General features: G+C 69.8%; 4 protein-coding genes across 10 annotated transcripts in view; 2 read left to right on the top strand and 2 right to left on the bottom strand.

The window, feature by feature from the left end:
- Window positions 1-59: 59 nt before the first annotated feature.
- NEMP1 (nuclear envelope integral membrane protein 1) lies at window positions 60-4,410 on the bottom strand. The gene is made up of 10 exons (XM_064638987.1): window positions 4,101-4,410; window positions 3,833-3,954; window positions 3,533-3,743; window positions 3,186-3,258; window positions 2,977-3,070; window positions 2,701-2,815; window positions 2,303-2,528; window positions 1,653-1,826; window positions 1,228-1,424; window positions 60-809 (listed from the first exon to the last, which is right to left on the bottom strand). Exons 1-9 carry the CDS (start codon window positions 4,288-4,290, stop codon window positions 1,229-1,231), a joined length of 1,401 nt encoding a protein of 466 aa, XP_064495057.1. The 5' UTR covers window positions 4,291-4,410; the 3' UTR covers window positions 60-809; window position 1,228.
- A 1,612-nt stretch (window positions 4,411-6,022) lies between these two features.
- On the top strand, window positions 6,023-10,421 carry NAB2 (NGFI-A binding protein 2). 2 transcript variants are annotated; one of them, XM_064638985.1, is made up of 7 exons: window positions 6,023-6,160; window positions 7,028-7,832; window positions 8,061-8,194; window positions 8,698-8,749; window positions 8,941-9,073; window positions 9,166-9,366; window positions 9,457-10,421. In XM_064638985.1, the coding sequence occupies exons 2-7, from the start codon at window positions 7,035-7,037 to the stop codon at window positions 9,549-9,551; spliced, it is 1,413 nt and encodes a 470-aa protein (XP_064495055.1). In that variant the 5' UTR covers window positions 6,023-6,160; window positions 7,028-7,034; the 3' UTR covers window positions 9,552-10,421. The 2 variants fall into 2 exon arrangements, with proteins under 2 accessions (XP_064495055.1, XP_064495056.1); XM_064638986.1 differs by lacking the exon at window positions 6,023-6,160 and having other exon boundaries at window positions 6,899-7,832.
- On the bottom strand, window positions 10,357-23,166 carry STAT6 (signal transducer and activator of transcription 6). Of its 4 annotated transcripts, XM_064638960.1 has the most exons (21): window positions 19,961-20,190; window positions 17,949-18,183; window positions 17,031-17,161; window positions 16,786-16,924; window positions 15,148-15,231; window positions 14,734-15,068; window positions 14,488-14,619; window positions 14,202-14,390; window positions 14,044-14,131; window positions 13,809-13,931; window positions 13,577-13,669; window positions 13,217-13,423; window positions 13,046-13,140; window positions 12,813-12,949; window positions 12,576-12,722; window positions 12,325-12,394; window positions 11,953-12,054; window positions 11,755-11,850; window positions 11,567-11,647; window positions 11,156-11,314; window positions 10,357-11,080 (listed from the first exon to the last, which is right to left on the bottom strand). In XM_064638960.1, the coding sequence occupies exons 3-21, from the start codon at window positions 17,144-17,146 to the stop codon at window positions 10,909-10,911; spliced, it is 2,565 nt and encodes an 854-aa protein (XP_064495030.1). In that variant the 5' UTR covers window positions 17,147-17,161; window positions 17,949-18,183; window positions 19,961-20,190; the 3' UTR covers window positions 10,357-10,908. The 4 variants fall into 4 exon arrangements, with proteins under 4 accessions (XP_064495030.1, XP_064495032.1, XP_064495029.1 ...); XM_064638962.1 differs by lacking the exons at window positions 17,949-18,183; window positions 19,961-20,190 and adding an exon at window positions 23,144-23,166; XM_064638959.1 differs by lacking the exons at window positions 17,949-18,183; window positions 19,961-20,190 and adding an exon at window positions 23,038-23,129.
- The window catches only part of LRP1 (LDL receptor related protein 1), a 75,547-nt gene continuing 70,935 nt past the window's right edge, over window positions 22,233-26,844 (top strand). For all 3 annotated transcript variants that reach the window (XM_064638924.1, XM_064638923.1, XM_064638922.1), the window contains exon 1: window positions 22,233-22,511. In XM_064638924.1, the coding sequence (XP_064494994.1) occupies window positions 22,439-22,511 (73 nt within the window). In that variant the 5' untranslated portion in view covers window positions 22,233-22,438. The remainder of the gene's footprint in view (window positions 22,512-26,844) is intronic.

Raw genomic sequence — 26,844 nt, 5'->3', positions numbered from 1 at the left:
GTCCCCCAGCAGCATCCCCAGCAGAACAGCCCCAGGACGGATGAATGAGGCTCGTGACCTAAAAAATACATTTTTATTAAAAATATAATCAGTCATTCATCACGCTGAGGGGGGGGGAGGCTGTAACAGCGGCTGCTCACACCTGAACAGGGAGGAAAGCACAGGGAGGGCCAGGGAGCAAACCTGGGCCAGGGACAAACACGCAGCAGAAGCTCCTGCAGCAGTGGGGGTGAGGTAGGGGCTGGGCTGGGGGTGCCCAGGGCCGGGCTGGGGGTCCCCAGGGCAGCTGAGAGGGGGGGCAGTGCTATTGCTTAGCAAGTTGCATAGATTATGGCATAGATTATGGCATCCTCTCCAGCTCTGTGCGTTGGCAGAGCCCCCCAGACAGCACTGGGAGCAGGAAACACTGGCAGGGTCACCCCCAGCCCCTGCCTACTGGAAGAGGAGTAACAGCAGGTGAAGGGCAGCGAGGCAGGGAGGAAGCACATCCACACTCATCCTCAGCTCTGGGGTGGGGACAGGGGGCTGAGCACGGCCTGCACCCCAACACTACGGCTGGGAGCAGCCCATGGACCTCGAGGCTGCCTTCTCTGAGCCCTGCAGCTCCACCAGGGAGGCACAGGAGGTTTTGGTATCCACACATGGATCAAAGCCAAGGCAGAGGTGTGGCCTGACCAGCTGGAGCCCTCTGACATCTTTGGTAAGGGAGGAGGAGGAGTAGCAGCTCCCTCCCCGGCTCCAGGCAGGTGCTGAGCACGCAGGTACCCGTGGGACAGGGACAAAGTTCCTCTCATGGCCCTCGCAGGCGCCTGCACAGGAGGGAGGGGAAGGTCTGTCCCCACCCTGGGCACAGCCCGGGTGCCCAGTGGTGGGGAAGGGGCTCCCATCTGCTGCCCACGGCTGAGGGGTGGAGCCAGATCAGCACCCAGGCCTGGGGAGGAGGTCCCTGCCCTGGGTTCAGGCCCTGGGAACTCACAAACATCCACTGCAAAAGTTGGGGTGGCTCCAGCCCCCCTTCATCCAGCACCAGGTGACCCCAGCCCAGGGGGGCTCCCTGTGTCCTCCCCCCACCAACACCTCACAAGGGCTTTCACACCCCAGGCGGGTGTAGGGAAGAAGGGTGTCAGCCCCTGTTTTCCCCCCCATCAGAGGGGGTCTGTCCCCACAGGGTCCACCCCAACCACCCTCCTCTCCCTCCCTGAGCTGCAGAGCCCCAGGGCAGCTGACCTCAGTGGCCATCCAGGTGGTTGTGGGACAGGGAATAACTCCCATGATTCCCAGCACTGTTGCCCATCTCCTCCTCCTCCTCCTCCTCCTCGAAGAGCTGCTCGTTGATGAAGAGGCTCTCCAGGCCGAACTCCCGCTCGTGCACAGACACCTCGCTGGGGGTGACGTGAGAGGCCCCACCCACGAACTCAGCAAACCTGGGGGAAGCGTGGGGCAGCGGGTTGGGGGTGTGTGGTGCCCCTGGAGGGGCCCTGGCACTCACAGAGCCCCAGGGAAGTGTTTTGGTGCCGGGACGGGGCATTATCCATCCCTTCCCCCAGGCTCCCCCACACCACAGACCCCTGTGGCTCCACGTCCCTGCCTCCAAGGACAGGGGTGACAGCACAGAGGGACTCGGGGTGGGGCCAGGCTGTCAGGGATGGTACCTTTTGGGAGACTGGATGCGGGACACGGCCGTCCAGGCGGAGAAATCGGGGCTCTGGCAGAAGCTGCGCAGCTCCTCGAGGGCCCTGCGCGTCTCCACCTCGCCCTGGAGCCGATACTCCTCCTCTGTCAGCAGCCGACGGGGGCTCGGGCCCAGCCTGGAGCTCTGCACTCTCCTGCCAGGGGGGCAGCACCACTCACTGCCCACCCAGAGGGGCTGGGACCAGCTCCCATGGCAGGACCCCCAGAGCAGGACCCCTGGAGCAGGATGAGCTCCTGGGGCAGGACCCCTGGGGCAGAATCCCTGCAGCAGGAACCCCAGGGCAGGATCCCAGGGCAGAATCCCTGGAGCAGGATCCCAGGACAGGACCAGCCCCCAGGGCAGAATCCCTGGAGCAGGAACCCCAGGGCAGGATCCCAGGACAGGAGCAGCCCCTGGGGAGCTGGGCCAGAGCTGGTGGTGGGAGGAGCGGAGCCCGTCGCTCTGACCTCCTCTCCTCACTCCCAAGGGCCCTCTCCTGCACCAACCACAGGGAAGAAAGGGCACAACCCCCCCAGTTACCCAGCCCAGCCCCAAAGCCCTGTGGAAACACCCCAGTCCCAGCACACAGGCTCCATCCAGCAGCTCCTCCCCACCCAGCCGGGGCCTCACCGGTAGGCAGCGAAGGCCCACTGCAAGGGGTAGTCCAGGTTCTTGGTGCAGACAGCAACCAGCACCAGGGCCAGGGCGATGGGGTGGATCTGGATGCCCGAGTACATCAGCAGGAGCCCCAGGAGCTGCAGGGTCCAGGAGAGGAGGTTGATGCTGCGCTCGTTCTCCAGGGGGCCGTACCTGTAGCACACGCCGAAGCTCAGGAAGCCCACGAGCAGCAGGTAACCTGTGGGGCAGCACAGGGATGGGGCAGGAGCCCAGGGCTCCACCAGGATGAGGGTGAACCTGACTGGAGCCCACCCCTCTGGAGCACCAGGGACAGGGAGCCCCAGCCTCGCTCGCCGGCACGTTCCAGCTGTGCCAGATGTGTGGTCGGTGATGCCAGGGCTCCCACCCACCTAGCAGGTACTGCCAGTAGGACTTGCAGATCTCCTGCAGGTTCTTGAAGACCAGCTGCAGCAGGTAGAGGGAGAAGGACCAGCCTCCCACCAGCAGGAAGTACACAGGGCTTTTCTGGCAGAGGAGAGGGGTGTTGGAGGCAGGCGGAGGGGCAGCCCCGCTGCCTCCCCCGGGTGCTGGGCTGTTCTGTGCCAAGCCAGAGCTGCAGCCCAGCACCCCAGCACAGGTGTGGGGAGGGCTATGAGGCCTCTCAGCCCCCAGCAGGTGACACCCACCTTGGGCATGACCTTGGACATCACGTAGACGAGGACGAGCAGCGAGGCCAACAGGCCAAAACTGATCCCGGCCGAGTAGTAGAAGAGTTGGCTCCTGCAGGGATCACACAGGGGATCACAGCGGGGGGCTGAGGGGTACCCGTGCACAGACACACCCCCAGGAGGCTCTGACCCACCTTCCCCAGCCTCCAGAGACTGGGGGGACTCACCTGCTCAGCATGTCCCCACAGAAAAACAACAGCAGGCCCAGAAAGAAAACCAGGAAGAGCTTAGGGTCAAAGCCTGGAAAGAGAAGGAATGCAAGTGGAGAGGAACCCTGGCACAGTGGCACCCAGGCTGAGCTCCCACTGCCCACGGGGTCACAAGCCCAGGGACGGGGCAATGCCCAGGTGAACCTCCAAGGGCCCCAAATCCCCCCATAGACAAAGCCATCCTTCCTTCCCCAGACCCTGCTCTCGTCCCAAGGAAGGAACAGCCTTGCTGGTCCTTGGGTCGTGTCCTGGCTGTCCCCTGGGGAGCTCCAGGCCCCCCTTCCCCCTGCTCGGGGGGGACGTACGTCGGAAGAGGAGGACGGAGTAGGTGGTGCCGGGCTCCAGCAGCTCCACCTTGAGGCAGGTTTTGTTGCTGTAGAGGTCCACGTCGATGCTGGTGTCGTTCAGCTTCCCCCGCAGGAAGGAGAACACCACGTTCCACACGCTGAACCTCTCCAGCTCCTCCTCGCTGTCCACCTGGGTCACCCGGATCATGCGGCTGCTGGTGACGCGGATCTGCCCGGGGAAAGGGGCACAGGACGGCGTAGGCAGAAGGGTCAGGGCAGGGAGGACCTGCCCCCTCCTCCTCCTGCTCCCCCCCTCACCTGCGTCCTCGTCCAGATGTCGTGCCATCGCGGCACGCCGGTGTTGGTGTAGCAGAACCGCTGGGATTCCTTGTGCTGGGACACGCGGCCCTCCTGGAGCGGGATCACCGGGTCCCTGGCGCCTGGGAAGCACAGGGGGAGGGGGTCGGTCCCCGCCTGCTTCGCCCACCAAACACACGGGTGCCCTTTCCCTCCCCGCGGATCCCCCAGTTCGGCACATCCCCGGGGGTCCCCGCTCCCCGCCCGGTGACGCCGCCGCCCCACGCACCTGCAGCTCCAAAGGGCAGGAACGGCAGAAAGAGCAACGGCAGCACCAGGAACCCCCGGAGCCGCCGCCGCGCCGGGGCCGGTTTCATCCCTCCCGCCGCGGCCGCGCCGCCACCTTCCCTTCCGCCGCCAATGGGAGGGGCAGCGGCAGCCAATGGGAGCGGCGCGTTATCGCCGAGTGACAGCTGCATCGACCTATTAAAAGGCACTTGTGCTCTTGCTCCCGCCCCCCCCCGCGGCCCGCCGCGTTGATTGACAGGTTTTTAACTTATTAGCGTAGCGCGCGCAGGAAGCAGCCGTGCTCCCGCCCCCGGTTGCCACGGTGACCAACGTGGAGCGCCATTTAACCCAGAGCCACGCCCGCCCTAGTAACGGCCCTGACAGACACGCCCCTTGACCTATCAGACCGCAGGGCCCGCCCGAATCCCCCTGATTGACAACCGCCTCCGCCTATCGGAGCGCGGCATCGCCACGTTTGTGTGAATGGGTCGCGCGTGGGGGACGCGGAGGTCCCGCCCCCCGCCCGGCTGGGCTGGGGGGGCCCCGCGGGACGGGGGGGGGCGAACAGACGGGGGACCGCGGGGCGGGGGCGGGCCCGGCACGGGGAGAGGGTCCCGCATCCCACGGGCGGCTCGGCGCGGGGGGCTCCGATTCGCTCCGCTGCCGGCACCGGGGAGCGGGTGCCGCCCTCCGCGTGGGTCCCTCCCCGCGGGGCGGTGGCCGCCCGTGGGCGGGCAGCGCGGGGGGGGAGCGGGCTCGGGCGGCCCCCCCCCGCTCCCCCTCCTGGGCCCGTGGGCGGCGGAGCCGGGAAGCGGCGGGGCCGTGGGCGGAGGATGTGCGTCAGCCGGGGGCAGCGCCGGGGCTGGGAACGGCCCCGCCGCGCCGGACGCCTGGTCTGGCGGGGGGGGGTTGGAGGGGGGCAGTGGGGAGAGAGGAGAGCGGGGGGGGCTGGGGCAGGACCCCCGCGATGGGCACCGTGCCCGTGTGGATCCTCCCGGTGCCCCCCCGCCGCCAGCCCCGGGGATATGCCCCGGCCCCCCCCACGGCCCCCGGCGCGGCCCCCCCACCCCGGGCAAGATCGCGCGGGGGCGGTTCTGGCCCCACGCCAGGCGCCGGCCGCGGTATAAATAGCGCCGAGCCACGCAGGGCCGGGGCTGGGGTGCGGGCCGTGACCCCCCCATCCCTCCCGCTGCAGCGGGCGGGGGGCTTCAGCATCGCCCAGCATCCCCCAGCCCACCCGAGCAGCGCTGCGCTCCCCCCGCCGCTGCCCCGGCCGTGTTCAGCCCGGAGCCCATCGGTGGCAGCCGGGCTGTGCCGGTGACACCCAGTGCCAGCCCTTCGCAGGGGCTCCGGCACCCTTTGGGGGGAGCTCCCGGGACAGCGGGGTCGGTACCCGCAGCATCCCTGGTCGGTGCCCGCAGCATCCCGGGCCGGTACCCGCAGCATCCCTGGTCGGTGCCCGCAGCATCCCCGCGCCCGCCCGGCTCGTCGCCGGCACCGGCGCTGCTGCGGGCGCTGCCCGGGAGACCCCCAGGGATGGGAGGAGGCTGCACCCCCCGGTGACCACGAGGGTTCAGGGTGCCCCCGCCAGCACCGCGCACAGGCGGGAGAAGGGGGTCCTGCCTCTCCCACGGCCGCCCCCCACCCCGCGCCACGCGTGTCCTCCCCGGTCCCTGCCGGGGCCGCGGGACCCCCCCGGTGCCGCCGTGCGCGGGGCGCAGCTCCCGGTGCCGGAGGGGATGGAAGGGGGGGGGAGCCCGGTGCCGCCGCCCCCGCCGGTGCCCCCCCCGCGCTCGGCGGGGGCGGCAGCCGCGGGATCCGCCCCCGGGGCCTCCCACGCGCGGCGCAGCCGGGGCCGCTGCTATTTCACGGTCCCGCCCGTGTGGGCGGCGCGCAGAGCGGCGCGGCGCGGCGGAGGGAGCGCGCCCGGCCCGGCCGCGGGACCCCCCGAGCCCCGGCACCCCCCGGAACCCCCGCGCGAACCGGCCCCGGACCCCCCCCGCCCCTCCCCGGGCGCCCGGCGGGGCGGGCGGAGCGGCCGGAGGGCGGTTCCAGGCGGCGGTGAGCGAACGGGGGGCGGCGGGAGGGGTCGGGAGGGTCCCGGGGGTCACCGGGGGGAGGGTGGCACAGAGGGGACCGGGGGGGGCATCGGGCAGGGTGAGGAGCCTGGGAAAAGGATGGCCCCGGTGGGACCGGGAGGGGAGGGGAGAACCGCGGGGGGCCGGGGCATCGGGGGGCACCGAGCAGGGCGGGGGCACTGGGGGAGGATGGCCCCGGTGGGACCTGGGGGGGGACGGGCGGGCCGCGGGGGGCCGGGGCACTGGGCAGGGTAGGGGGTCCCGGGGAAGGGGGACCCCGGTGGGATCCGAGAGGAGAGGAGGAGACCACGGGGGTTCGGGACACCGGGGAAGGACGGTCCCGATGGGATCCGGGGGAGCGGGGCACCGGGCAGGGCAGGACAGGGGGCCACGGTGGGACCGGGGCACCGGCACGTCGCTCCCGGGGCCGGGGGGCTGGGGAAGCCCCGCACGCGTGTCTGACCCTACAGGGGGACCCTGAGGGGGGGCGGGGGCTGCCGGCCGGGAGAGAGCAGGCTGGGCACAGCTCAGGGTACGGGGTGGGCTGAGGGGGCCCCCACTCACGGCTGTGCTGTGCCTGGGGGGCTGTGGCTCTGGGAATTGTCCCAGCCCGGAGCACAGGGGTGGGACTGTGCGCCCTGTGGGGTTTAGGGACCCTGGAACACCTCGTGTCACCTCGTGCCCCCAGAGTGCTCCCCCACCCCAAACCCTCGGGGTGCTCCCCCTACCCCGTACCCCCAGAGTGCTCCCACTCTGCCCTGTGTCCCCAGGCCAAAGGGTGGGGAGGGGGTTTCTCCCGCGTGTCCATCCCTCCCCGTGGTGAGTCCGTCTGTCTGTCCGTGCAGCGCAGGCTCGCCATGGCCCTGCCCCGCACGCTGGGGGAGCTGCAGCTGTACCGGGTGCTGCAACGTGCCAACCTGCTGGGCTACTACGAGACCTTCATCCAGCAAGGGGGGGACGACGTGCAGCAGCTCTGCGAGGCGGGCGAGGAGGAGTTCCTGGAGATCATGGCGCTGGTGGGCATGGCCACCAAGCCCCTCCACGTCCGCCGCCTCCAGAAGGCCCTGCGTGAGTGGGCCTCCAACCCGGGGCTCTTCAGCCAGCCCGTCTCGGCCGTGCCCGTCAGCAGCATCCCGCTCTTCAAGCTCTCCGAGGCCGGCGGGCGCAAGGCCCTCAGCAATGGCCACGCCAGCCCCGGCGAGGCCGCGGGCAAGGGCGGCGGCAGCGCCGGGACGCCCCCGGCCCGCAGCCCCACGGAGCCGGGGGAGAAGCTGTCGCCGTCCGCGGCTCCGCAGTGGCCAGGGAGGAGCACCCCCGAGTCGGAGGGCGGCGGGGATGAGGAGCCGGGGGGTCCCCCCTTCTCCCCGGGCGGGAGCGGCGGGGAGCAGGCGGCGGGCGCGGAGCTGGAGCCGGAGCTGGTGCGGACGGTGGCCGAGAGCGTGGAGCGGCTGCTGCAGAGCTGCCCCCGGGGCGGCGGCGACGCCGAGCTGCGGACGCTGATGAAGGTCAACAAGAAGCTGGCCAAGGCCGTGGGGCACATCTTCCAGCTGGAGGACGGCGACCGGCAAAAGGAGGAGGAGATCCGCCGGCACAGCGCGATCTACGGCCGCGGCGAGGCCCGGCGCCGCGAGGGCAAGCAGCTCACCCTGCACGAGGTGGGCACGTGGCAGGGGCCGTGCTTGAAGGTCCCAGGACGGGCTGGGTTGGGATGAGGCCGGGGCAGCTCTAGGGGTGTTGGGTGGGTGGGATCCGGGGTCTGCTCTCGCCCAGGTGGCATCTGCCAGCCCGGAGCAGGTGCCGCCTTCGCCGGGGGTCCCGCGTGGGCGCCGTTGTCCCGTGGGCGCTGCCGTCCCCGCTCACGCCTCGTCTCTCTCTGCCCCCAGCTCATCATCAACGAGGCGGCCGCCCAGTTCTGCCTGCGGGACAACTCGCTGCTGCTGAAGCGCGTCGAGCTCTTCTCGCTCTCGCGGCAGGTCGCGCGGGAGAGCACCTACCTGTCCTCGCTCAAGGTCGCCAGGTGAGCCCGGACCTGCTCAACCCCCTCCTCGCAGGCCTGGCTGCCACCCCCCTGCACCCCGGGGGCTGTGCCACAACCCGGCGCTTCTGGACAGGGCCAGGGCCCCGCGGCCCCCAGTTCCCCTTTCCCAGCGTGGGCGGTTTCTGCCTGACCTCGGAGCGTGGGAGGTGGGGAGGATGGGAATGACAGGGATGCCAAGAGTGGGGGGGGGATGCCGGGCACCAAGGGGTTGCCAGGCGTGGGGGAGATGCTGCTGGGGATGCCCCATCCCTTGTGCCCATCCCCAAAGCCCCGTGCCCGCTGTGCCAGGGCTGCCTTTCCCCTTCACTCTCCAGCTGCTCCCCGCTCTTTCCACCCCCGGTTCCATCTGTGCCAATGCCCCGACCCGCGGCATCGCCCTGCCCGGCAGCCACCCCCACAGTGTGGCAGGAGGGCGGGTGGCCGTGCCTGTGGGGGCCTTGCCACGACCACCCCCCCTCCTGACGCAGCCCCTTCCCCCCCAGGGCGCTCCCCGAGGAGAGCGGAGCCGTCACAGCGAAGCGGCTCAAGCAGGAGGTGGGTGTGAGGAGGGGGTTGTGCGGGGGTGCTCACCTGGGAGCGTGGGTGGGGCGGCACAGCGTGCCCAGCGCTGGGCAGGGGGCGAGGGGCACCGCAGAGGGGTGGTGGCCGCGGGGCTGGGGCCGTGGGTGCCCTGGGGCGGGTGGCACAGGGGCCCCCTCACCTGCTCACCGGAGCGCTCCCGGCAGGCGGGAGAGCAGAGCCGGCCCGAGCTGCTGGCGCTGCCCGTGGGGCTGGAGCCCCCCGGGGTCGTGTACCGAGCCAGCCTGGAGGAGGACACGGGCAGCCTCTCCGGGGAGAGCCTCGATGGCCACTTGCAGGGTGAGTTGGGGGTCCCTGCCCTTCCAGGGGGGCCGCTGGTGGCCGGACGGACCCCCAGCCCCTCGTGCTGACTCTCGCCCTTCTCTTGGCAGCGGCGGGGGCCTGTCCCCGGCTGACCCCCCCGCCCGGCACGGCCCCCGACGTGCCCCTGGGCCTGGCCCCCCACGGGCTCTGGAGCCGCCACATCCTGCAGCAGACGCTGATGGACGAGGGGCTGCGCCTGGCCCGGCTGGTCTCGCACGAGCGCGTGGGGCGGCTCAGCCCCTGCCTGCCGGGGAAGCCCCCGGCACCAGGTGAGGGGCTTTGCCCTGGGGGGTCGAGCAGCACTGCCGTCTCCTCCCGTGGAATCGTGCCCTGACGCCATCTCCCCCTTCTCCCCGCAGAGTTCGAGGACGGGCTGGCGGAACGGGGTCCTCCGGCCCCCCCCGAGCCCCCTCGGGGCACCATCAAGGTGGAGCAGGAGACCAGCCGGCAGTGAGGCCCCCGTAGCCCCCCCGCCACCATTAACGAAGCAATAACGTGCTGGGGGACGGGTGCTGGCGGTGCTCCGGGCGCGGGGAGCCTGGGGTAGGGGGGGCTCAGCCGCAGCCCCCCCGGGCCCCCTCCCCTCCCACACCCACGCTCTGGTTACCTCAGCCGCGGCGGGATGCGCCTCCCCGCAGCAGCAATACCCTCATCCCGCCCGGCTCCGGGCCCCCGCCACCCCCCCGGGCCCTCGATGGACTGGAGCCCCCTGTACAGCCCCCCCCTCGTGCTGACCGTCCTCCCACCCCCCCCCGGCCCCGTCACCGCGCGGGGACAGACGCGTCCCCCCCCCGGCACACGCACCGCACCGCGCGCTCCCGCGTCAGCGCTGCCGCCCACGCCGGGCACACGGGCCCCCCGCGCACCCCCCCGCAGCGCCCACGCACCAGCCGCCGGCCCCCTCCCCGCAGCACGTGCCAGCGCACCGTGCACCCCCCCTGCGACCCCCCCCCAGCCCCGCACCGGCTGTAAATACCCGCACGCGCCCCCCGCCCCCCGATACCTGCGTGTGCTCCATGCATGGTCCCTGTGCCGCGGGGTGTCACACGTGCCGGGGGGTGTCACCCCCTCCCAGCACGACGCAGGCGGCGTTTGACGGGCACTGGGGAGGTGCTGCCCACCCCCCACCCACCCCCATCAGCCCCTCGGGGTCGCTCCTGACCCGCCCCTCCCCATTCCCATAAGCCGTGCCCAGCCCCGGGGTCCCTCCCTCCCCTTAGGACTGTGTGGTGTCTTTTTAGAGCATTAGCGACTCTTCCTTTGTACCGTGTACAGTAGATTATTTATTTTGTTATTTTGGAATAAAACTTTATTTTATGGCTTACCTTCCTGCCCGCCCCCCCCGCCAGCTCCAGCCCGGGGGGTGGTGGACGGCTCAAAACCCCAAAGCAAGCGCTGACCGCGGGGGTGCAAGGGGGGGCCGCGTCCCCCTCCGCGGGGGTCCCGGTGTCCCCCCCGCCGGGCACCGGGCTGGCACCTCCGCCCCGGCGCCGTTCCCGCTGCCGCCTCCCGCCCCCGCGGTGACTCATCCCGGCGGCGTGGGCCGGGGGCACCGCGTGCGGCTGCCGGTGCCCCCCACGCAGGACGGGGGGCCCCCCGTGCCTGCACCCCCTCACCCGCGGACCCCCGGCGGGGGTGGGCAGCAATGCACGGGGAGGGGGGGGAGGACGGGGTTACCCGAATCCCCCCTCCCCAAAGGCCCCCCCCTCCCCAGCTGGAGTTTCCACCTCAGCACGAGTCGTATGGAAACCCACGAACCCGGACAAGGCTGGGCGAGGGCGGGGGGGTCCCAGCGCGATGCCCCTCCCCACTCAGGCGTGCCCCGGCCGGGCGCCGTCATCCCACCGCGCCTCCCCCAGCCCCCAGCTGGACTCGGGGTACTCGCTGTGCTGGGGAGGGGGCGCGAAGGGGGGGAACAGGGTCACGTTGTGCAGGAGCTGCTCCAAGTCGGAGCTGGACGGCGGCTCCATGCCGGGAGACATCCTGGGGACAGAGGGAGCGGGGTGAGCCGGGGGGAGTGGGGGGACTCCCCCCGCTGATCCCCCCCTCCGTGCTTACCAGCGCGGGGGGCTCTGCAGCGGCACGTCCACCACGCCCGGGAACGGGGGCAGCTCCGGGGGCAGCTCCGGCATCTCCTCGTCCTGCAGCTCCGAAGGGGGACCCCCGGGCAGCAGCTGCGAGGCCTCCCCAGGCAGGTACTGGTTGGGCAGGAAAGGTCTGGGGGGACAAAGAATGGGGGGGCTGCTGTAGACCGTGGGGCACCTCGGGGTACTCACCAGCCCCACGGCAGGGGGGGGCAGTGCTTGGTCGGGGGGGGCTGGCGTGGGTCTCCTCCAGGAAGCACCAGTAGCGCAGAGCACTGGGAGCACTGGTCAGCTGGGGATGGTCCCTCCAGGTCTGTGTGCCCAGGTGGGAGGGAGAAGGGGGTGCAGGGCAAGGTGCCCCCTCCAGCCACGTGCCAGGTCTTACCCAGGGTTCCCGAAGGCGGGGTCCTGGCAGAGGGGCAGTGCAGGGTCCATACTCAGGGAGGGTGGGAGAATTGGAGGTGTCCTGTGGAGAGGAGGGACACTCAGAGTGGGGGAAACACCCCCTGACCCTGCCTGGGGGTCGTGGGGACTCACCATGGTCCCCCCACCCTAACCCAGCCCCGCTCCTACCTGGGGAAGGGGGTGAGGCTGTCAGGGACCATCACGTTCATGTTGCTCTCAGGGTAGCCCGGGGGGACGGGCTGGGGGCAGAAGGTAGTGGGGGGGCTGCAGTGCAGACACCGAGGGGTTCAGATTGAGGAGGGGGCTCTGCCACAGCCCCCACCCCCCACCCCAGCAGGACTGGCCCTGCCCAGCGCTGGCACTCACCAGAGGGAGCCTGGCAGTGGCTGCAGGCTCTCAGGCTGTGGCACAGGCACGGGGAACATCGGGGCCGGGGGGGCCCCCATGGAGCTCGGGGGCTCCTGGTCCCTGCAAGAGCACATTGTCCCCATCAGCACTGCCAGCTCCAGGCTCCAACGGGGCGCCTGTGCCAGGGGGTGAGCTCAGGGGGTGGTGGGCACACAGACGTGCCCCAGCACAGCTCGGGGTGCCCACGGGGGCTCCTCACTCACCAGCACAGCCCTGGTTTGCCCTTTCAGGGATGGCCTTGCCCAGGGGGAGGCTCGGGCTGGCCGGGGGTCTGTGCAAACCCCGGCCCACGTGCACACACCCCTGGCACAGCTACGGCCTCCCACCCACCTTTCGCTTTCCACCGTCATCTTGATGGCAGTGGAGACGTAGCCCCGGCCGTCCTTGCCCGTCTGCTCTTCTGCTCGGGCAGGAGAAGCACCTGTGAGCCCCCGCCCTGGCCGTGCCCTGCCAACCCTCTCTGCCAGCACCGGCCCCCCCACGAGCCCCGGGATGGCCCGGGTGAGACCCCAGACCCCCCCAGCAGCATCGCTGAGGTGCAAAGGGGCAGCCCAGGGCCCATCCCAGCTGCCCCCTCTCACTGTTGTAGTGGCTCCCGAACGCCTGGTCCTTGGGGGTGTTGGGGTACAGGTTGCGGAGCTGCCCCAGGTCCCGGATGCGGTCGCCGAGGGAGCGGATGGAGAGGTCCTTGGCAGAGAAGGGCTGGATGTTCTCCACTTGGCTGGAGCCTGAGTGAGGGGAGACACAGCACAGGGCTCCAGCATCACACCCCACACCCCCAGGACCCCCCCCTTCCCAGCACCTGACCCCCGTCTCACCGTCCTTGCCCCGGGTGACGTAGGCGATGGTGACGCCCCCGATCTCGGAGTCGCTGAAGCGGAGCAGGAAGGTCCCGTCCGGCTCCGTGCTCAGCAGTTTGCAGACATACTGCTTGCTGATGAAGCCAATGATGAGCCTAGAGGGGGTGCACAGATGGGAAAGTGGCACCAGGACCCTCCCAGGGTGGCAGGCTGGGACCAGGACCCCCCAGGCCCAGTCCTGAGGCACCCACCTGTCTGACCAGTAACTTTTGAGGCATCTCTTGGTGAGGTCGAGGACTCCATCAAACCACTGCCAGAAGGTGAATCCCCGACCAGGGAGGATCTCCTGGGGCAGAGAGAGGCCATGAGGCTCCCCAGGGCTATGCTGGCCCCTGCCCACCCTGGCCAGCCCTTCCAGTCACCTTGTTGAACTGGGCCCAGGAGACGTTGCGGCTCTGGAAGTCCTCGAGGCTGGCGCTGTGGTCGTTGAAGATCTTCTGGGCCAGGAAGAAGTAGTGCTCCTTGAGGAGCCCTTTGGTGGTCTGCACCTCTGCCATGAACTTCAGGTTCAGGGTGTCACACATCTTCTCCCAGGGCACCCGCTCGGCCACCACGAAGGGCACCCGCTCCTGTGGCCGGGCAGGGGGGCATCAGGACAGGACCCCTCCTGCCTGTCCCACACAGTGCCAGGGCTCCCATTCCAGTCTGAGGCCGTTCCTCCCCCCTCCAAAGCCCACCCAGCCCTGGGTCCCAGCTCCCTCCCTCTGGCTCGTGGCACTCACGATCTCGGAGAAGGCGTTGTCCCACAGCACGGTGGCCTTGGCGTTGTTGTCCTGGTTCCCGTGGACAATGACCACAATGGGCAGAGACAGGACCTGGGGGCAGAGAATGGCCCCCCTCAGCCCCCTGAGCCAAGCAGGGTGGCTGCCCTGGGACCATCCCAGCCTGGCACGGGTGGCCCACAGGGGAAGAATCAGCACGTGCAGCCCCCTCCCCTGGGAGAGGGGCCGGTACCTGGAGGTGGACGGAGGCGTTGCTGGGTGTCAGGGCCACGGAGGTGCTGAACAGGACGGCACATTTCTCCTCCGTCACCGACTCGGAGCCCTTCCGCTCGCAGCGCTTGATCTTCTTCAGCAGCTGGGGAGTGGGAGCTGAGCATCCCAGCCTCGGCACCCCCAGAAACCCCCCGGAGCCCCCAGCGCAGCCCCCAGCGGAGCCCCCAGCCCGGCCCCTGGCCAGGGGCACTCACCACGTTCTTGAAGTTGGCGCAGCAGGTCCCACTGGTGGGGTTGGTCTCCAGGGCCACCACGTTGTGCATGATCTCCCCCGTGCTCTCGCTGGGCAGAGGAGGGGTCAGGGGGGCCGTGGTGGTGGGGGAGCCCCCTCGGCCCCGCACCAGCCGCTCACCTGGGGGTGTTGCTGTAGGTGCTGAGCGACAGCTCCCGCGCCTGCTTCTCCGTCACCATGTCAGCCCTCACCATGGGGGGCTTGGGCGCTGCCTTCATCAGCCGGGGGCCCAGCAGGAACCGGACGCTCGCCTGGAACTTGGTCTGGGTCTTCAGCACCTGCGGGGGCTGCTTCTCCACCAGGAAGGAGCTGGGGGACGAGGGGACACCGTGGTGTGATGCCCCGCCAGCTCTGCCACCAGCCCCTGCAGCTCCCCACGGCCCCCCACGGCCCCTCGGGCTGTTACCTCTTGACCAGGCTGGACAGCACCTCGCTGAAGCGCTCCAGCAGCCGGGGCAGCAGCTCGGGCCCCAGCTCCGCGCTCGCCGCCATCGCCTGCTGCTGCAGCTGGAAGTGAACCTCGACCAGGTCCTCACACCTGCACAAAGGGGGGCCCTCAGCGCCAGACCACCACTCACCCAGAGCCCCTGGGGCTGGTGGAGGGAGCAGGGGCTTGCTCAGGGTCCCCCACCCCCGCCCTGTGCCCCCGCACCTCTTCTGCAGCGGCGCCAGGTTCTCCTCGAAGACGGCCCCGTTCCCCGCCAGCTGCTGCTGCCTCTTCCAGATCTGGATCCTCTTCAGGACCTGCTGTTTGACCGCCTCCAGCTCCTTCACGGCCTCCAGGATGAGGGTGGGCAGCTCCTGGGGGGCAGCGCCGGCCCCGTCCCGCCCCGTGCCCTCTCCCGCGGGGCCGTCGCGGAGCGCCTGGACCTCCCGGACCTCCCGGATCTCCCGGATCTCCCGGACACGGTGCTGCAGCCGCTGCAGCCCCAGGCCGAACTTCAGCTCCTCCTGCCGCCGGTGGAAGCTGAGGGGCAGGTGGTGGTCCTGGGGCAGAGCAGGGCGGGGTCAGTGGGGTCCGTGGTCAGCCCTGGGGCACCCGGGGAGGGGGGCAGGGACCACCCACCCGCTTGAGCACGGCGGCCTTCTCGCCCTCCAGGACGGCTCTCAGGACGGCCACCAACCGCAGCGGGTCCCGGCGATAGGTGTTCTGGGGGCAGCCAAATGGGGGGTGTCGGGGGGGGCAGGACATGTGTCCCCCCTTCCTGCCCCCTCCCACCCCAGCCCCTTCCCACAACACCAGGGCAAGGCGACTCGGGGGTTCCACGACCACCACGGAGCCGATTTCCAGCTTTAAAACCACTTTAAACCGTGCACAGGATCACGGAATATCCGGAGCCGGAGGGACCACAGGGGTCATCGCCCCAACTCCATTTTTTTTTTGTATAAAAGGCAAAAGAATCAATTTCAAATTAAAAAAAAAAAACCCAAACCAAACCAACAAAGCAAGGGGAATTCTCCATTTCTGTGAGCACGGCCTCGAGCCTCGCCAGCCTGACACCTGGGAGAGACTCCGAGCTGCCCTGGGCAGAGCTGCCCGGGTGGGTCGATGCTTTCCACCGAAAACAGCGGAAAGGGAGGAATTCCCCCGCTGGTTCCAGCTCCTGTGCCCTCCTGTGCCAGCTCCTCCGGCCTTCACGCATTTCCCAAATTAGCTACTTCCCAAAACAGCAGCAGAGCCCAGCGGGGAGCAGCCGTGGTGTGCTCGGTGCGTTCCTGTCCTGGTGGGAGGCAGCTCTGCTGCACATCCACGGGGGTCTGAGTGCAGCACTGGCAGCCCCCAGGGCTCTTCCAGGGAAAACGTGGGACTCAAGGTGCAAAAGGCCCAGGTTTGGCTCCTCCCTGCACCCCTGGCCCTGTGGTTACCCATCCTGGGGAGCACCCGGCTCCCACCACCCACGGCAGCACCAACAGAGGGGAACAGCCTGACCGGGCACAGAGGAACCAGGGTTTGGTGTTCTGGGGTGAGGGATGGCCAGAGGAGGGAACACGAACATGGGAGAGCAGCTCTGCTTCAGCAGGAGCTGAAACATCTGCTTGTTTGCTGCAACCATTGCAAAAAGCAAGAGCCTTGTTTTGGAAAGTCACCCTCTTCCCCAGAGGTTGTGACTAAAGCTGATCCCTTCCCAAATGTTGGATATTAAAAACGTCTGTTACCCAAAGAGCAGAGTTTTCAACCTGAACAGGGCTCTGGGAGTGAGTCCTGCTCAGCCCTGGTGTTCCAAGCTCTGCTGGCCAGAGAGGGGGGACAAATCAGAGGGTGGGAGAGGAACAGAGCAATTTCAACAGCCTCAACAAGAGAAACAGCCCCAATAAGAGAAACAGCCCCAAAAGTGAAACCCAGTGCCCATGACGGGAGGAAATGCAGCCCCACACAGCACAGAGGAAGGGGAAATCAGATGCTTGAGCAGAAAATGGGGAAGAATCTGGTGAGGTGGCCCCCGGTGTTGACAGTTGGGGCCATGGGGGGGGCTGAGGGGCTCAGGAGGTTCCCCACAGGGTCAGGGTCTGTTTTGGGGGGGGGACGTGGCAGCTCCCTGGGGGCCACTGGTCTGCAGAGCTGAGGTCAGCCCTGGGACACAAATAACCCCCGTCTGTCATCTGGAACACCCCAAAAAGCCACTCGCTGAGTCCACACGAGCTCGTTGCCCACGAGCCTGGAAATGGGTGTCACAGGGGGACCATCCCGAGGGTCCCCACACACCTCCAGGCCGTTGACTTGCTGGAGGACCTGGCACTGCTGCCCCTCAGCCCCGGCAGCGCCGCGGAGCTTCTCCAGCATGGCCGAGAACAACCTGCTGGCCACGCCGGTGCAGAAGGCGTCCGAGCCATTGATGAACTCCCTGGAGGGGGGAAAAGGTTGGGAGAACAGGCACGGATCCACCACCCTCCCCTGTGTGACCCCCAGCCCCACACTGCTCCGGGCAGGGAGGGGCACCGGGGACTCACCAGGGCTGGTTCTCCAGCCAGTCGGCCAGGAGGCAGCGCAGGCTCCGGGGGAACTCTGGGGAGAGGCTGCTGAGCTCCTCCTGCGGCATGTGGGACACGATGTTCCAGAGGGACATCTTGGGAACGGTCACCTGTGGGCAAACAGGAGAGGGGATGGGAGCTCGGGCAGCCCCCAGCCCAGCTCGGGGGGGGTCGAGGGCCGACAGCCCCTCAGGGAGGGGGGTGAGAGCTGCTGCCTGTCCCTCTGCATCTGAACCTGCTGCTCCAGCAGGTCAGGCTGATGGGGGGGAGGAGGAGGAGGAGGAGTGGGAAGACTAATCCAGGATCAGCCTCGGGCAATCCTGAGCAGGCAGGAAGGCCACTTGTGCCTCAGTTTCCCACATCTCTGTGGAATCCCACGAGGTGGGTGTCACACAAGGACACAAGGATGGACGGGAGAAGTGCTGCTGGACTTGACACAGGAGAGTTGGGAGAGCCAGAAGAATGTGAAACCCTCTGGGAGCGGGAGGAGCGTGAACTCCCCCTGAGCGTGGTGAGGCTGCTCTGCCAGGGTGGTCTCACCCAGGATAAGACACCCTGGTTGCCCCCCAAAACCTCCTCAGCTCTCCCCCCTGAGGAAGGCCCCTTCCCCAGCTGCCTCGGTGGTCTCCACAGCTCATGGAAAACAAGAGAAGGGCTGGAATGAGGCACTAGATAGGAAACTCCACATGGAAGGTCTGGGCTGGGGGGAGGGTGTCACAGTCCCACCATACCCTGTGCTGGAACCCCGACAGTCCCACCCCGGCCCCTCAGTGGTGCCGACATCCTGCCCACCCCATCCCTCTTCCTGGCAGCTCCCACCCTTCCTCCCGCCACGCTCACACCCTCCAGCCCCCCCTGCGGCCCCGGCTGGCGAGGGGGGTCCCCCCGCAGACGCACCTCGCTGCCGGTTCCGCAGGCAGCGGCCGGGGCCCGATCGGGCGGCGGATCCCGCAGCGCTGGCGTCTCACGGCCCTGCCGAGGGGCCGGTGGGACCCCGGCCAGCCCGGCCGCCCAGGGACGCTCCTCAGCCCCGAACGCAAACAGGGAATCGCGTCACGTCAGGTGCCCCCACGGGCCTGGGCCGCGCGGCGAGAGCCGGGGCGGAGGTGGAGCTGAGAGACTCCGAGAAACCCTGCGAGGGGAAGGAAGCCAAGCCAAGGCGTCACTGGGCAACGTCGCAGCCGGCGCAAACAACCGCCCGCGGCCTTGGCACCGAGCGGGGCCGTGGGGCGGCAGGAGCTCCCCGGGATGGCGGCGGCGTGGTGGCCCCAGGGGTGCTGCACCTCCCGTGGGATGAGCCCTCCCGGACCCCCCCACGCCGCTCCAGGGAGCCACCATGGCAGCCGGAGCCTGGCGCCTTCCAGAAACGCTTTTGCTTTCGGCTCCACGCCCGCCCCGAGCAAACAGACCCCGGTGATTCACCGCAGGCACGCACGGCCCAAGGGACGAGGTCACTCCGGAGTGGTCAGTGCCCTGTGGGAAACACGGCCACCGATGCCGGGAATGCTGCTGGGCTCTCCCCGCTGCCCCAGTGGGATCCTGGCAGGAACCAGCCTCTCCTTTTTGCCACTCTCGAGGTGTAATCGCCATCCTCCTCCTCCTCCCCCATTAAACCTGTATTTCTGCTCAGCCCTGGGAGGCAGCTGCTGGCTGGAAGCGCCAACCTGGAGTGTAATCCAGGCATGCCTGGATCTGCTGAGAGTCTGCAGGAGAAGCCACGCTGCTCCCTCCTCCCCCAGCCCAGGAGGAGCTGGGGAGGGGGGGACATGCCTGTCCCCTCCCAGCATCAGTCACAGCAGCTCCTTCAGCTCAGCCTTCCTATCCTAATTTCCATATTTTCCTCTTCTTCTACAGCACAGCCTTTCCTGGTTCCCTCCTGGGGGGAACCTCCCGCGGGGACCCTCCTCCAGGTCACCCCAGCAAAGCAGCCTCCGTGGCAGCTTCCAGCCCCACACCTGCACCAACCGCAGGTGCATCCACTGTGGGTGCACCTCGAGCCTCCCGGTCTCCACCGGGCTTGTACCCCCCAGGAGGCACCCCCAGAGGGGAGGCTCCCCCGCCCGCTCCCCCTCCCCAAGCCCCTCGGCGCAGCCACTTTCACTTCCTCCTCCACACGAGGGGCTTCACTTCCCTGGGGGGGCCCGGGGGTCTCCCAGGTGGGAAGGTCGGGTAGGAGGAGCCCGGACATGGGGGTTTTCCAGATGCTCGGGACACCCGGGCTCTGCTCTGGCTCTGCCCTCGCTGCCAGCACTCTGTGGCCGAGGCCAGGACACGGGACCTTGTGGGACATCGGTGACAGTGCCACGGGGAAGACACCGCAGAGCCCACGTGGTGCCAGGGGCTTCCCACAGCTGACCGCGCTCAGGCAGTGAAAGCTCTCGCGGTGCAGAGGAAGAGGAGCGGGGGCCTTCTCCCTCTGGCCCAGCCCAGGGTGACTCACGGCGCGGGGAATCCGGGCCGGACCCGCTCTCGGCCCAGACACTCGCTGTCGGGGTCCCACCGGCGGGACGGGGGGGGTCTGGCGCTCCCCACCGCAGCCCCCGGCGGTGCCAGGACAGGGGTGCGGGCCCCTGCACCCCCCCGGCAGCGAGTGCTCTGGACTTTTGACCGGGGCGAGCTGCGTTTCCACCCGCGCGGCCGATCCAACCTCGACGGTGCCGGTTCCAGAGCCCCTTCCCCGTCCCACCCAAAACACCCCCGCGAGAGGCTGACGGTTCGCTCCGCTCCCCACCCCAGAGACCCCCGCTCAGCCCGACACGCTGCCCGGACCCCCGCCCGCCCCCGAGCAGCCCCCCCACCCCGGAGACCCCCGTTTCCCCCGCCCGCCAACCCGGCGCCCCTGCCCGAGTCGCGGGGCGGGGCGGGAGGTGCCAGACGGCGGCAGAGCCCCCGGTCCCGGCCTCCGTTACCTGGCGGGAGCCGCCGCGGGCGGGGGGCGGCCGGTCCGGCCGGTCCCCGCGGCCTCTCGCTCACTCCATGGCGGCGGCGGGCGCGGCCGGTCCCCGCGGCGGCCCCGGGAAGCGCCGAGCACAGGAAGGGGGAGGAGACCTGCGGGAGGGGCGGGAGGGCACCGGGGCCGGGACCCGGACTAGGCTCGGCAGGACCTGAGACCCCCGGACCTCCCCACCGAGGGGCTGTGGCCTCACGCCCGCCCCGTATCCGCCCCCCCCACTCGTGACTACGCTCTTGCCCCATATCCGCCCACTCGTGTCTCCACTCGCGGCCCCGCTCTCACCCCATGTCCCTCCACCGGTGACCCCACACCCGCCCCACGCGCTGTCCCATTCGGTCCCCGCTCACTCGTGTGCCCCCCGCCCCATCTCTGACAGCCGCCCCCGCCCCTGCACTAACCCGGTTCCCCCCGTTGTCCCCCCAAGCTCCCCGCCCGTCCCCGCGGGTGCTCCCGCACCGGGGCAGCCCCGGTCCCGTGTCCGCGCCGTGGCGGGTGCCCCGGGGCCGGGCCGGTGGTCCCGGGCTGCACCTGTACCCCCCGGTTCGAGCCCCGGTCCCCGTTCTGGGGTCCGAGCCCGCGGCCAGTCCCGGGCTGTGCCCGCTCCCCCTCGCCGGTACCGGACCGAGAACGGGAACCGTGGCTGGGAAAGGGGGGGTGCTCGTCGCTTGGGCGGGGGGTTCGCTGCTCGGGGGGTTCCCACGCGGGGGCCGGACGGGCCAATTGCTCGGAGGGACCGCACCGGGCAGGGCCACACCCGAGCCGCCAGGGGGCGCTGCCGCACCGCCGGTGCCACCGGGGCGCCACCGGGGGATGCGGGGCCGGGGCTGCCGGTGCGGGGAATGCGGGGCCCGGGCAGAGGCAGGGCCGCCACCGGAGCTCCGGGGTCCGCAGCCCCGCGGGAGGGGTCTCCGCGTTCCCCCCCGCTCCTCCCGTCGCGGCGCCGGTGAACTCTCCGCGCTGCCGTTAAGAGCATCAAACGCGCCCGGGAGGCCCGGGAGCGCGGCTCCCCCACTTCGCACCGGGACACCCCGGGAGGCCGGATCCCCGCTGGAGCGGTTAAGGACTGGGAAGAGGCTTTCCGGCCCCCCTCAGGCCCACCAGCCTCCGGTCTAGGGCGGTACCGGAGGGGGAGAGGGCTGCGGGACACTGGCCGGAGTCCACGCGTGGGAGGAACGAGAATCGCCCCGCTCCGCCGGTCGTGTGCGACGTCTGGGGGCTCTGGGGGAGCGGGAGATGCAGAACCGCCCCCCGGGACGCCCTCCAACTCCCCGGGACATGCCGTGCCTGTGCTCCCCCGGCCCTGCTGCAGGGGCGGCTTCCCGGGAACATCTGGACCTTCTCCCGAACATCTGGTGCCGCGGCAGCTCGAAACATCTCCCACGCTGCTGCCTCCCCGGGGTGGGGCGGGTCGGACGCGTGACGTCATTTTAAAACCTATGACATCACGCGGAGGGGGGTCACGGTGCCTGACGACGGTGCCGGCACCGCTCCCCATCTCCCCCCCTCCGCCCCCGGCCCCTGCAGGCAGCGGCGTGGCCGGTGGGTGACGTCACGGCTCTCGCTCTGACGTCACGGCTCTCAGTCAAAGCTGGCACTGGGGGAGCGATGCCCGGCCCTGCCGATGAACGGGACCCCCCACGGTGGGGGTCGCTGCTCCGGCACCCCGGCCGTGAGCTCTGCGGGAGTGGACGGGGGCACAGCGAGGGTCCCACTATCCTTGGAGACAGCGAGGGTCCTGCCGGCGAGCGGCAAGGGGCCGATGACCTGGGGGGACAGCGAGGGTCCCGTTACCCTTGGGGACAGCGAGGGTCCCACTGCCCTTGGGGACAGCGAGGGTCCCGCTGCCCCGTCCGTGCCCGGCCCCCAGCGCGGGCGCGGGACCCGCAGCGCTGTACCCGCACCACAGCGGAGCCCTGCCCGCACCGCACCGATACCGGCACCGATACCGGACCCCGGCCGGGACCCCCGGCCCCGCCCACACCCACCGGGGGGCGCAGCCCCGGCACCGCCCGCGCATGCGCGCGCGCGTTCTTCTCTATCCCCCCCCCCAAACGCCACGCGCGCCCCCCCCCCCCTTCCCGTCCGCGCGCGGCGGCGGCGGCGGCGGCTCGCGCCCGGTGACGTCAGGCGGGCGGCGGCGCGCGCTCCATCGCCCCCCCCTCACACAGCCCCCCCCCCCCTCCATCGCCGCCCTCCCTCCGCCGCGGCGGCGGCGCGCGCAGCACCCCCAACCCCAACCCCCGGCTCCTCTCGCCGCCCCCCGGCCCCGCCGCCGCCGCCCAGCCCGGAGGGTCCGCCCGCCCCCCGGCCCGGCCCGGCCCGGCCGCCGGCCCGCCCCCGCCCGCCCCCCGCGGATGTCGGTGCGCGGGCCCGGGACGCGCCGCCCCGCGGGCAGCACGGCGTGAGGAGCCGCCGCCGCCGCCGAGCCACCGGCATGGGGCCGCTGCTGGCCCTCGCCGGGAGCCTCCTGGCCCTGCTGGCCGCGCCCGCCGCCCGCGCCCTCGAAGGTGAGTCGGGGGAGCGGGGGCGGCGGGGCCGGACCCCCGCGGGGGGACAGCGGCGGGGAGGGGGGGGGCGCCGCGGCCGCTGTCGGGGGCTCTGCCGGGCCGGGGAGGGGGCGGGGGGCGGCCGCGCGTCCCCCCCTCGGCCGCCGCCGCCGTGACAAAGCAGAGCGGGCGCAGCCCGGCCCCGCCGCGCCGGGGGCGACACGGGGGGCACCGGGCCGGGTGGGGAGGCGCGTCCTCCCCGCGCCCTCCGCAGCGCTCGGTGCGCGCCCCCCCTCCCGCCCCCCTGCCGGCGCGGGGGCCGCTCGCTCGCGCTCCCCGCTTTCTCCCCTCTGCCCGTTCCCGCGGCTCCCACCCGCCCTCCATCCCATTTTTTCCTCTGGAATCCAAAGTTTTCCCTGCAGCCAAGCGGGAAAGTTGCGGCTCGGCACCGCTGCGGCAGCCGCGGCCGGGGGTCCCGGTGTCCCCCGGGGATGCCCGGGGCCGGGGTCTCCCCGCTGCCGGGGTGCCCGTGACAGCCCGGCCTCACCCCGCGCTCCCGCTCTTGCATAACCGGGGCCGCTTCTCCCGGAGCCGCGACGCCCGGCTGCGGAGTTTGGCTGTGGCCGGCCTGGTGACACTGGGAATGTGTTTACCCAGCGGCGGGGCTGTCCGTCCGTCTGTCCCTGTGTCTGTCTGTCCAGCCTCCCCCCATCCGTGCATCCAGCTCCCCCCGTTCCGTGCGTCCAGCAATTCCCTGCCAGCCGCTCTTTCCCAAGCCGCGCACGTCGCGTTCCCGGCCCTTATTGATCTATTCAGTAAATACTTGAGCTCGTCAGCTCCATGGCCGGGCTGGGAATGTGCGAGGGGCCGCTCTTGGCAGCGCCCGCGCTCCGCGCTGGCAGCTGATCCAGCCGGGAACCGGCGGCCGTGGCGAAGTTCCTCGCAGCGCCTGGACCCGCGGGGCTGTTTATCCCTTTAAAAGCAGGGAAATGGGGAGGGGGGATGTCTCGGTTTTCCTCTTACAGATCCCGTCTGTACGCATGGCAATGGCCTGGTGAAATGAGAGGCCGGGGTGACGGATGAGTGAGAGGTTTTTTTAGCGGGGAAAGGTTTTTGTGTCCCCTTTCTTCACCCACCTTGGAGCGGAGTGGGAGAAGGGATTTGGTGTCGTGGCAGTGGCAGCGGCAGCGCCTGACCCGTCACCGGGTCGGAGGGATGGAGGAGGAGGAGGAGGTTTGGGCAAACGCCAGATCCCTGCCCCAGATTTGTGTCTGGGGCCGCGGGAGGCCGGAGCCTGCGGTTTCCACCCTCCGGCCCCTCCTCGCCCCGCTGGGGGTCCAGGCCCTCCATCAGTGGCCCTCGGAGGGAGGTGACAGGAGCGGGGCAGCTCGGGGCACCCCGCAGCCCCCCCAGCTGGCACCTGGGGGCTGATTGACCCGCTGGGACCCACCCGGTGGGCTCAGCGGTGCAGGAGGCGAAGAGCAGAGCCCTCCGGGGTCACCCGCCCGGGGACCCGGCTCTCGGGGGCATCGTCCCCGCTCGGAGGTGGCTCCGAGCAGGAGCAGGAGCAGCCGGCGGCTCCAGAAGTTGGTGGGGGCGGGAGGGAGGCATCGCTCATTGCATAAGCTGCGTTGCCTTTGGAAACGAGGCTGCGGAAGGATGATGAGCTGGAGGGAAGTTCCTCCATCCTCTTCTCCACCCCAGGAGCCGGAGCAGGGCACCCCCTCCTCCCAGTGCACGTTGCCCTCCCGAGGGGCTCCCCTTGGGGGGCACGGTGCTGTTCCACCTCACAGGGCCCCAGGCAGAGCGAGAGGTGCTGGGAACTGTGCGAGTCCGTGGGTGGCAGGATGTGGAGAGGGCTCTGGAAGGCCCCTGCTCTGCAGGCGTGTGGCTGGGCTGCCTGGGAGGCAGGAGGTGGCACCTGAGCTGGTGCCTTGGCCCCCGGCAGTCCTGGCTGGGCTCTGGTTTCCCTGATGCAGGTCTCCCACTGCCCCAGCTGGGTGCAGTGGGGCTCTGGGAGAGCCCAGGATGTCACGGGCAGCAAGGTCCAGTGTCCCCATCCTTGTCCGGAGACCCGATTCCCGACACCCTCTGACGTGGTTTGCAGCTCTGGAAGCTCTTCGCTTCTTCCTGGAAAAGAGAGGGGCAAAGTCCTGCTGGCAGTGGGAGGAAGGTTTTCCAGGGGGACAAAGGGCACGGATGTGTGGCTCCTCTGTGCCCGATCCTCTGCCGCTTCCTGGGGTGTCCCTGGGCCCTGCGGTGGCAGAGCGAGGGCAGGCAGGGATCGCCCTGTTCCTGTTTTGGAAATACCTGTGGTTGAGGGTGGCTGGGGTGTTTCGGAGCAGCGCTTCCCTCTCGCTGCCTTGGTGGTCTGGCGTGTCCCGTGCGCGCCAGGGGAGCGTGTGTGCCCATGTGTGTGCCCATGTATGTGCCCATGTATGTGCCCGCATGTGTGCCCACGTGTTCCCAGGCTCACATGCGTGTGCCCGTGTGTGTCTGTGCGTGCCCATGTGTGCACACGTGTGTGCCTGTGTGTGTGCACCCCTGTGTGCACACATGTGTGCCTGTGTGTGTGCACCCCTGTGTGCACACGTGTGTGCCTGTGCGTGTGCACCCCTCTGTGCACACGTGTGTGCCTGTGCGTGTGCACCCCTGTGTGCACACGTGTGTGCCTGTGCGTGTGCACCCCTCTGTGCACATGTGTGTGCCTGTGCTGCTTCCCGGGGCGTGCGTGGACGTGCCTGGGGCTGTGCTGGGTTCAGTGGAGGTGAAGAGCGGAGGTTTGGGGGTGCTGGGAGGAGAAGGCAGGAGCTGTCAGAGGGGCTGCCCCCGGGGGAGGGCTGGGGGTTCCTCCGTGGTAGGGAGGGGTGTCCCACGTTCCTGTGTGGAGCATCCCAGTGGGATCTCCACTCTGCAGCGCTCGGGGCTGCCCGGAGCCCCATGGAGATGCTGTGCCATGGGGTGCCAGCGTGCCCCCATGCCATGTGCTCCTCGTCCATGACATGCACCGATGCTGAGAGGACGGGGCAGCGCTGGAGCGCCCCTGGCAGTGCCCGATTTGGGGGGAAGCCGAGGCAGTGCCTCCTCGCCGCTTCCAGAGCTCCCCGAGGCGCAGTGGGTGGTGTGGGGGTGGGAACAGCTGTGGCAGCCCCCTCGCCTGCGGTGTCTCAGCCCCACCACTCGCTCCTCGTGTTCTCCCTGCGCCGGTTCCATGTGCTCCGGGGGAGCCTGCGAACCGGGAGGGAGCGGGGGCTGCTCCAGCTGGTGATGCTTTTCCTCCTGTGTCAAGTACCAGTTGGGATGATGGGGAGCAAAACCGTGCCCAGTCCGCCCTGTGCCTCCAAGGCCCTGGTTCCTGGAGCATCCTTTGGAGGAGCTGGCTGTGCTTTGGCGTCCCTTGGTTCCTCTTTGCCCCCAGCCCGTGCCTGGTGGGGCTGCTCTGGCCTCTCCTCCACTGCACGGGCGTTCCCCTCCTCTTGCAGGAACGGCAGGATTGGAGCGGAAATTCGGAGCCAAATTAAGGGAAAAGCTGTGTAAAGCAGCTGCTGGGTGGGGTCCCCAAAACACAGCCCTGGGGTCCGCCCAGGGAGGGGGGGGTGGCATGAGCAGCTTCGAGGCAGGGGTGTTGTCTCCCAAAGTCTGTCCTCCTGCTGTCTGGGATGAGGGTGTTCAGGGAAGGACAGGCTGAGCTCAGCCCTGCTCCTGCCCCCTCTGGGAGGGTGTGAGGGGACCCCCGAGCTGTGACAGCATCCGGGTCACCTCCTGGTGCTTGCTGAGGTTGGGGAAGGGGATGGAGGACGGGCAGGGTGAGGGCCAGGAGCCCTTTGGGCAGAAACAGGGAGCACTCTGGGGATGGTGCCCATGAGGGAGGGTTTGGCTGTCCCGGGAGGCAGGAGGAGCTGAACCTGTGTCTGTGACCCCCGTGGTGCTCCGGGGGTGTGGCTGTGCCTTTGGGAAGCCTTCCCAGGCCTGTGCACCCTGTCAAGAGTCCTTTGGAAGGTTATGGGCCCCCAGGAGCCTCTTCAAAGGGAGCACGTGCCTCTGCAGGTGCCCTTTGCCTGTGCAGTGGGTGCACGGGGGGTGCTTCCCAAAACCGCAGCCAGGGCTGGGCCCTCGGGAGTCGTTGAGTGCCCGGGGAGGGGGGGACACACAGGATGTGCTGATCCTGCTGAGTCAGCACCACGATAACCAGCGGCTTTGTCATGGGGCAGGAGGTTCCTCTTCCAGGCGTGGAGATGATTTCGGTTCCCAGATCCACTCCAAGCACTTTCCTTGTGCCAGCCTTGTGGATAAATCCTTGCTCTGTGCCCCCCAGACTCCCTGTCTGCCCCCCAGCCCTGCCAGGGGGGTGCAT

This window comes from Pseudopipra pipra, chromosome 30, assembly GCF_036250125.1.
Source record: "Pseudopipra pipra isolate bDixPip1 chromosome 30, bDixPip1.hap1, whole genome shotgun sequence".
In the NCBI taxonomy this organism is placed as follows: Eukaryota; Metazoa; Chordata; class Aves; order Passeriformes; family Pipridae; genus Pseudopipra; species Pseudopipra pipra.
The sequence above is the reverse complement of the archived record's forward strand: the minus strand, read 5'-3'. Positions and strand labels throughout refer to the sequence as shown.